The following is a 9,739-nucleotide window of genomic DNA, read 5'->3' on the forward strand; positions in this document are numbered from 1 at the left end:
TTTTTGCTCCTTGAATGCCTTCAGGGCACTTTGGCATGGCTGGAGTGTTGTGGGGATCGAACTACAGCAACCCGAGGCTGCCAGCATTGTGGAAGCAGCCACTTAAAGAACTGAGCTAGGGCTGGGCCCCCTAGCCTTTAAGTTTCAATCTTCCTGCTTCAGCCTCCCAAGTACAGGGGTTACAGTCATGTGCCACTGCTACCTAAGTGGAAGATGGTGACTTACTTAAAAGCAAACACATAATTCATAAATACTGCTCTTGAAGAGGTCCTCCCTAAATGTACAGGCAGCATTTTGAGTGTTGGCTCTGTCGGGCAGTTTGCTCTATGCGTGCTATCTCCATCCTCTGCTGGAATAAGTAATACCATTTCTACTTTAAGAGGAAATTAAGGCAGAGCCTTTCTCCTCCCGTGTAGATACCGCATTTCCAGTATGCATTTCTCACACAACTCAGGCACTCAGTTTTATTTTTTGAGGAGTTGGAGTCAGGGTCTCACTATGTAGTTCAGGCTGGCCTTTTAATTCTCAATGATCTTCCTGCCTCGGCCTCCCACAGGCAGGGACTACAGGTCTGTGCCATCATGCTTTACTACATTAAATACTAGCTTTTTTTTTTTTTTTTTTGGCGGTACCAGGGATTGAACTCAGGACCTTGTGCTTGCCAGGCAGGCACTTATTCTACTGAGCTATCTCCCCGGTCCCAATACTAGCTTTTTATTATGATGAGAATTCTCCATTATGTGTGAGCTAATGCAGGCCCTTTTGGCACCAGAACTCATCTCAACTTTTAAAAAAGTGAATCCTATTTGTATTTCTATTTTTTTTTCTTTCTTTCTTTTTTTTTCCCAGAACCGGGGATTGAACTCAGACCCTTGCGCTTGCCAGGGAAGCGCTTATTCCATTGAGCCATCTCCCCGTTTTTTTTTCTTTTTGAGACAGGGTCTCGCTATGCAATTCAGGGCGGCCTTGGTTGGGCTCACTTTGTAGCCTGGGATGATCTCCAACTTGCAACAATCCTCTGGCCTCAGCCTCCCGCATGCTGGGAGTACAAGCATGCACCACCATGGCTGGCCAGTGTTTCCATTATTATGTTTTAGCACATACATGTTAAAGTCTTATCTCCTCTGTGCTATGCTAAAATGTGGTCCATTTTCCAACTCTGCAAGCCCTGTGGTTGTCACTCTAGGCTGGAAACCTAGCGGTTTCACAGACATAGATCCAAGACTTCCCTTTATCCCCTCTGCCTGGCTGACTGCTGTTCTTTGTTCTGTATGAGGCAGACTCCCACTGAATGGCCCAAGTTGGCCTCAAACTCGTATTCCTACCTCTGCTCACATGGCTGGAACTGCAGCTGTGTTGCCAATGTAACGAGTGTGTCCAGTCACTTTCTAAAAATCAATACATGAAAAGATCAGAGAACTCGCATATATTCAAGAGCTTTATTCCGTTGTCTCCTATGACAGTATAATTAATTGGATATAATTCATACAAACCTTTGAAGGCAGCACCCCACAGATTCCTAATTGTCAACACTGCTGATGAGAAGCTAAAGCTAGTATTATCTGTCCTTTTGACATTTGGCAATTTTTAGAAGCATCTGTTTCTGGCATTGTAAAATTTCATGGTGATATGATTCTTCACTGTCATAAGTCAATAATAACCTTTTAATTATCTTGAAATTCTTTACCAGGTACATTTTATTTTTAAATAAGTTCCACCCACACCCTCATTTTCTCAAGTTCTCCTGGCTACGCACGATTACTACACACCTGTAATGCTAGCACTCTGTGAGCCCATGGCCAGAGAGGATCAAAAGTTCAAGGCCAGGCAATTTAGCACCTCAGAGAGTCCTGTCTCCAAGCAAAAATTTTTTTAAAGAAGTCCGGAGATTATTGCTCAGTGTGAAGGCCCTGAGTTCAAGCCCTAGTACCACAAACAAAATTCTCTTCTGAGAATCTGGATTGTTGTGTATTAAGTTTCCTGAATCAATCTAACTTTATTCTTCTTTTCACTTCTAAGATATTTCCTTGTCTTTTATCACTGACTTACCCATTTTCTATTGTTTTATTACTATCCAGCTCTAATTTCTAGAATAGTTATCTGAGGTTATTATAGTCCTTTGAAATGTCCTGATTTTTGAGAGCTGCTTTTTGTATAGAGCTAAAAATCATTTTTCCTGTTTCCGAGTGGTATTTTGTTGTCTCTTTAAAAGCACTATAAATGTGTTGGGAAGACTTGTATACTCGGGTAGAGCTTACTGACACACTTTAAGTATAGGGCAATTGGTAGCCAGTTGTGGTTTATTTGAAACAGGGTCTATGTAGTTCAGGCTGTCTTCGACTCAGTGTGTAGCTCAGGCTGGCCTTGAACTCCTGGCCATCCCCCTCAGCCTCACCACTTCAGTCTTTCAAGGACTGACATTACAGGGACAGTCAGATGTGGCCAAACTTTTTTTTTTTTTTTTTTTGCGAAGACCCATCTTCTCTCTCGGGAATCATTCAGTTTTCCTACAGAAAGTTTCTCCAACATTTTGTTTGTGGGGTATACATCCCGCTGTTGGTATTTTAGAGCTGAACAAAATGAGCCAGCAAACTCATTTATGTAGTAAACACATTCTGTCTGTATTTTCTAGACTACCTTAGTAGTCTACTGCTTCCTTTTATAGTTGGATTACTGTAAGAGTAACTTCAACTGCCAACTTTAGAGGTCATAAACATTGCTTAATTTTGGCAAAAATCTCAGTGCCGCAGACAACCAAGTAGAGCAGAAATCTGTAATGATGGGGATGCTGAAGGTATTCTACTATAAAAATACTTGTAGGTTTCATGTTTGATTAACCTCTCACATAAATGAAGTTTCAAAAGGGGGTGGATTCAATTGAGACATACTCCTTTTTTTTTTTTTTTTTTGAGACAGGGTCTTGATTTGTAGTTTAGGCTGGCCTCCAACTTGTGACGATCCTCCTGCCTGAGCCTCCTGAGTGCTGGGATTACAGGTGTGCACCACCATGCCAGGTGACACACTCATTTTAATTAAGGCTCTTAAATTAAAATTCACAGTTTTAGAGCTATATTCTTCAAACTCTAAATACAACAGGGATTGGAATAAAATGCAGTAAGAACACTGCCCTTCACGAAGGAATACAGTGGATATGCTTGCAAACGGTACAACCAGAATTGTGGAACAAATTCTGTTCTGAGAACTGCAGAAAGAATTAAAGTTGTGAACCAAGGCACCACTGTATTTGCTTCTAGAAATCATCACTCTCTTCATTTAAAAAGTTTGCTTTTAAAGTTCTTATAAACACATTTTGCTTTTCTAATTCAACTATAACCTCAGGAGTACCTTACAGTACTGAGTAATTCTTAACTACTTTCTAAATGCATTCTCATCCTTTTCCATTTCTCATCCTTTTCAACCGCTTTATAAAGTGGAACAGAAGTATAATGCACATACAGAAGGAAGATGAGCAAACACAGGAATAAACAGGAGAATAAAAACTAAAATAGGAATCTCATTTTCAATAAACAGATGATATTAATAAGGAAAATGAGACTAGTTCCATAACTAAGTGTGAAGAATGCAAATTTTTTTGGTATTAAGCAGTAACTCAATGCAAATTACAATTTTCAGAATAAGATTTAAAGTATATAAATAACAATATGGCTATACCAAAATGAACAAAATTCTCTCACACAATAATCACTGCAAGAAGATCCCACAGGTTATAGAAAACATAAAGGAACTTTAATATCCAAACAGGGTAAAGAATTCTGGATTAATGACCCATTAAGAGTGAATCACTTCAGGTTCTTTACAGTACCAAAAAGTAGAATCTGAATGCATATTGCAAAGAATGAAATTACTTTAAGAATTTTAAACTCCTTACCTGATACTAATACCAGTAAAATTTTTGGGGCTAAAAAAAGTCTCTAAATGACTTAATACGAAGATTTAAATCAAAGTTAGCAATGTTTCCGAAATGTGCAACTATTCAGTAGTAACCTTTTCATCATGAATACTGGTACCACTTCTCAAAAAGTAGTCAATGTACAGTTTAAGATTTACAAAGTAAAAAAATATACTGGCTAATAAAAACTGTTATTACTTGAGATAGTGAAAATGAAGAGAAAACTGTACTTCTATTCAGATTAATTTCCTCAACAACTCACCCCACAGTCTATGAGATACATAGTAAATAAAAACTTTTTTTTAGTAAGAGAAAAATGAGGGTCCTAAAATAGAAACATAAGTCAGAAGAACCTAAAAATAGCTTCCTGATTTTTATTTATTTTTGAGTATTTCATTTAAGCTGCTCTTGGTTGCATGCCCTGATTTGTTTAATAAGGAAATAAAAATTTCCACATATTCCAAAATTTTACTCATCTTCCATAAAGCAACTTTGACTGTACCAACACATAAAAATACACAGTGACTTAATGAAACATCAGTACAACTGCATAGAACTGAGTTCCAGAAAATGATACACTTAAAGCTGGCTTTTTTGGGCTCTGGTTTCAAAGGTATTGGCTTAGAGACCAGCTTAGAGTCCTTTGCTTCTACTTGGAAGATACAGGCCAGGAAGCTCTTAAGATTTCACAAGCCTTAGTTGTTGTTAAGTAAAATGCTGGGAGCGCTCTAAAGGTCTTAAAAACCATCAAACACTCAAATACATACTCTACAGACCCTTTGCCTCTGTAACTCAAGGAAGAAGATGGTTTCTGACTTGCACTGAAAATAAAACCAAACCAAGTCTCCCATAACTATTCTAAGAGACTCTGAAATATACTAGACATCTGAAAGCTAGAACAATGCCATCAAAGAGTAAGACTCTTAATACTTGGAGGCCCTCTCCCAAATTGGAAACTCCAAGAAAACAGGTACCACAAGAATCAAAATGATGATTGCAATGAGGATTTTTTTTTTCTTTGAAGGCTGTTTTACGGAGGTAGGATTTTAAAGGTTTTCTTGTTTATCTTTTGGCCTCTGAACATTTAAAAAAACGCTTTGCCTGGCTGGTCAGTTAGGGTAATTTTGGAGTTTACAATGAACCCCAAGCCTGACATAAGGATAGTCTACAATTTCACAGCTACCACTTATTTGTACACATTAAAATTCACTTGATTTACTCCTCTGAAGTAAATCTAACTAGAAAATGGAAAATTAATATTCCTCTACATACAACTTTGTGTTTTGAAATTCTTGAAAAACAAGAGCAGATGACTTTATACTCAAAAACTACCAAAGTGTGTATTTGATATTCACATGCGATCAACTTAAAACTTAGAAATTTCATGTCAGGCCTCCATGATGCCTTTAAGAAGGAAATGACATACAAAATTCACTAACTGTGCAAATAATTAAATTGCTAAAACATTTTACATAATGAAATAATACATGTAAATGTAGAAGTTGACACATGAAAGTAAAATGGCAAGAACTTATCACATTTCAGAAATTTTCTTTAGTAACAAGGTTTGTTTTTACAGTTCCTGGTATACAGCAAAGTTTATCACAGAAGATAAAAATCCTTTTAAACAAATCCAACACGGAATTCTTGAGGCACCTTCTCATATAAAACACAAAATGAACGCAATTATCAATCCATCTGAGAAAAGTTTTCAATCTAAGTGAACATCATTTTTTTCATGTAAGTGTATTTTACAGAACTTCAATGAGGCAAGACAAATTTCTGAAAAATGTAAATACAAAAATGATGTAAACTAATAATTTATATTTAAAAACCCTAAACAGATAACAATGGAGATGGGACTTTTCAAACAATGCACTTTTTAAAACCTAAAACAGAATTGTGCAGAAGCTGAAGATTACAAAGAACTTCTAGACTTTGCACAGTTTTGGTTTTTCTTCTTTTTTTTTTTTTACATCTTTATATTACATGTTTTAAATCATATCAGGAATGCAAACTAGAACTGCATACTACTTTAGTGGAAAAAAGTTCAACATTGTGCAATTTTCTGCCTCTTACTTTTAAAAAAGTGGCAGCAATCCCTGCATTTGTATTTGAAACAAGGATCTGAGAAACTTTATCAAAACAGGTAATGAAGGCAAAAATTGGCAGACATCCAGCATCTTGTTTCTTTTTAAAACAATGTGGATGATAAGTAATTTCATGATTAAAAAATGAATCTTTTAAATAAATACATTGTATCTGATATTTGCACTGACTGATTTGATAAATCTTTAAGTAAACATCGGCTTCACTACACTCCTTGTAGCCTCAAGCCACTGGCTTTAGAGTCTGTAGTCCTTGCTCACTGGGTTTCATACCCTGCCACTCGGTACCCCGCAGGCTGGTTAGGCAGCATGCTGCCATTCTGGCCCTGAGGCGGCTGTACTCCGTAATTCGGTCCCATCCAAGGTGCAGAAGACTGCGTCTGACTGGTAGAGAACATGGAAGAAGCAGAGGGGCAAGGAAACCCACTGTTAATACAATGTTATGCAAGAGCAAGTAATAAGACTGCTATGGGGCTGGGGAGAGAGCGGCATAGTGCCTGCCTGGCAAGACCAAGATTCTGAGTTCGATTCCCAGTACCAAAAAAATAAAGCCAAACCTGCTGTGCTGGGGAGGCCAACAGTAAAGCAAAAGCTCTTTTTTTTTTTTTTTTTTTTTTTATTAAGAGGGATAGAAATAAACTCTATTTATTTTTATTTTTCTGGCAGAACCAAGGATTGAACTCAGGCCCTTGCGCTTGCCAGGGAAGCGCTTATTCCACTGAGCCATCTCCCCGGCCCCAAAAGCTCTTTCTTTTGAAAACAAGCAACCCCATAGGACAGTTAAATTATGCGAGAAATACAGCTAAGAAAATACCCTTATTATATGCCTGCCCTCTGGACTCAGGAAAACCCATCTCTCTTTTCACAGAGGTAAACTGTCCCTCTCCATCTGGAGTGGACATATGATGGACAAGCTACTATGTGAAAGGAACACCATCACTTTGCACAGTAAAATTAGCACTTATGTCACTCAAAGAAATTAGTAATCATTAGTATATGTAAACTCACAAATTTTACCATCACAAGGTGATTTTTTTTTGGCGGAATTGGGGATTGAACTCAGGCCCTTATGCTTGCCAGGGAAGCACTTATTCCACTGAGCCATCTCCCCAGCCACCCCCCCCCCCCCTTGGTTGAGACACTTTTGCTATCTAGTTTAGGCTAGCTTTGAACTCACTGTGTATGTAGCCCAGGCTGACCTCAAACTCACAGCAATCCTCCTGCTTCAGCCTCCCAAGTGCTGGCATTCAAGCATGTGCCACCATGCCCAGCTACAAGATAATTTTTTACCTACAAAGTTTTTTTTATTTCCAGCCTGTTTTTCAGAAATGTAAGTAAAATGGTATAATTCAGGGTGCATAAAGAAGCCTGCCATCCAGGAGGAAGCTGTGTGTGTACCTGTCTGTCTATGTGCTAGTGGCCAAAAGCCACATGTGGTGAGATTCATTAAATGCTAACAAGTGCTCTTCCCTTGGATGAAAGAGTGCATACCCAAGAATAGCTAAAGGAACCATCAGCCATGTGAAAGTAAGGCTTAATAACAATTTTATTATTATTATTATTATTTTTGATACTGGTGATCAAACTCAGGATCTTGTGCTTGCCAGGCAGGCACTTATGCTGCTAAGCTATCTCCCTAACCCAAACCTTAACAACTATTAAGCACTTATTTCTTTTTTCTTTTTCTTTTTTTTTTTTTTGGCGGAACTGGGGATTGAACTCAGGCCCTTGCGCTTGCCAGGTAAGTGCTTATTCCACTGAGCCATCTCCCCGGTCCCACTAAGCACTTATTTCTTACAAAAAATTATTCCATTTATTACCAAACATTATTATATGACCCTAATTATACTTTAAAGCAAAATATTTCTGGGACAAAAAACAAATTTTTTTTTTTAGACAGTGTCTCACTATTGTAGTCCAAGCCAGTCTCAAACTTGTAGCAATCCTCCTGCCTCAGCCTCCCAGATGCTAGGATTAAAGGTGTGTACTACCATGCCTGGCTTCCAAGCAAATTTTTAAAGAGAAATAGTAAAAAATAAAAAATAAAGGGCTAGGTAGATAGCTCAGCAGCATTAAGTGCCTGCCCAGCAAGTGCAAGATTCCAAGTTCGATCCCCAGTACTGGAAAAAAAAAAAAAAAAAAAAAGAGAGAGAGAGAAATATTTAAAACTGTAAGTTAAAAACTACTCTAAGTCCTTTGTAGGTTACAGTTATATTTTACTGCACATAGTGGGTCACAACTGAGTACTTAAAAGTTATTTTTTTTTGGTATTTCCAAAGATTAATATAGGGGTTGGGGAGATAGCTTAATAGAATAAGTGCTTACTTAAATCCCTGCTGGTTCCACGCTTGCCCATACATTCCATATGCAGGTACCTGCCAACCATTAGGCATATACTGGCCAATCTGTTGTGCATTTCCATACCACTGGCCCCATTGGCCATAAGGTTGTGGATATCCAATTTGATTCTGCTATTAGAAAAAATTTACAACACATACTTTAGTACTATTTAAAGTTATTTGTACTTACAGAGCCCTGATATACCAAACACAGCTGAAACATTAAGTGTATCCCACTTAAAATGACAGGATCATGAGGCTATATTGCTGTAACTCTAAAGGTGCTCTACATGGCAATCCTTTGAAGACAGCAGGTAATGCTCCTGTAATAAATATTGAATTTGGTATAATGTTTAAGTGTTTTGTATGGTAATTTATCCACAGGATTGTTGCCTTTAGATTAGGAAGGTACAAAGATAACTTACTCTTGTATTTGATTTAAAAAATCTATACAGGTTAGCCATTTTACTCTCACTTCTATGCTCCATTCACCACTTCCTCACAGAAATCTTTGAGACCAACCCTGACCATTATAGCAGTCTGGGAAAGCAAAAGGAAGGCTGCAAAATCTAGAATACTATGCCAAGTTCTAAATATACTCATTATTTTTTTAGTCAATGGAGTCAAACATGCTTGTGAGTTCTCTAAGTAGTATGCAGATACATCTATGAAGTATTTAAAAAAGATTTAATACCCTGTTAGGTTTGTCGGAGGATTTTAAAATCCACTGTGTAAGCATGAGGAAAATGAGACGGTTATACTCATCATGTCACCACTGCCATCCATGAAACACCACTCTGGAACTATAACACACGTAGGAAGAGCCCTTATATACTATGAATTGAGCTAGAAACTTATTAAAAAATATATCAATAATCTTCATTTTTAAAATAAATATGATTGGCACAGAAATTATTTACCCAAGGACTCACTCACCTGTTGCACAGGATTTATCATATCAAGAGTTTCTTTGCCCCAATAGCACTTCACAACATGACCTTCAATAGTAGTACCATTAACAGAAACAATTGCATGTGCTGCACTTTCATGGGAATTGAACCTGTTGGAAACAACAGTAAGAATCACCAATACGTATTCCTCTTTTTTTTGGTACTGGGAATTGAACTTAGAATCTTGCACTTGCCAGGATGTTGTGAACTCTCAGCTACATCTGGTCCTATATGTTCTTGCAAATATTTATCTATTTATTTTAAAAATAATTTTATGGAGAAACAAATAGCAATGAGACAGTTTCAAAATTGATTGGTAAGACAGTTTCTTTTTTTTTTTTTCTTTTCAAAGTTTTATTGATAAACAGATAGCAATGAGACAGTTTCAAATCAAATCGGAAGTACAGTTTCAACAAGTAATACACTGCATAT

The 9,739-nt window shown here is 37.4% G+C and overlaps 1 protein-coding gene across 11 annotated transcripts in view; it reads right to left on the bottom strand.

The window, feature by feature from the left end:
• Positions 1-1,347: 1,347 nt before the first annotated feature.
• The window catches only part of Tia1 (TIA1 cytotoxic granule associated RNA binding protein), a 37,743-nt gene continuing 29,351 nt past the window's right edge, over positions 1,348-9,739 (bottom strand). For 4 of the 11 annotated variants that reach the window (XM_023718373.1, XM_023718370.1, XM_023718377.1 and 1 more), the window contains 3 exons: positions 9,294-9,417; positions 8,344-8,489; positions 1,349-6,402 (listed from right to left, as the gene is read on the bottom strand). In XM_023718373.1, the coding sequence (XP_023574141.1) occupies positions 6,276-6,402; positions 8,344-8,489; positions 9,294-9,417 (397 nt within the window). In that variant the 3' untranslated portion in view covers positions 1,349-6,275. Of the gene's footprint in view, positions 6,403-8,343; positions 8,490-9,063; positions 9,161-9,293; positions 9,418-9,739 lie in introns of those variants that run through there. The other 7 variants (XM_004634051.2, XM_023718376.1, XM_004634052.2 and 4 more) reach the window with 4 other exon arrangements.

Source organism: Octodon degus, unplaced genomic scaffold, assembly GCF_000260255.1.
Source record: "Octodon degus isolate 3935 unplaced genomic scaffold, OctDeg1.0 scaffold00058, whole genome shotgun sequence".
Taxonomy (NCBI): Eukaryota; Metazoa; Chordata; class Mammalia; order Rodentia; family Octodontidae; genus Octodon; species Octodon degus.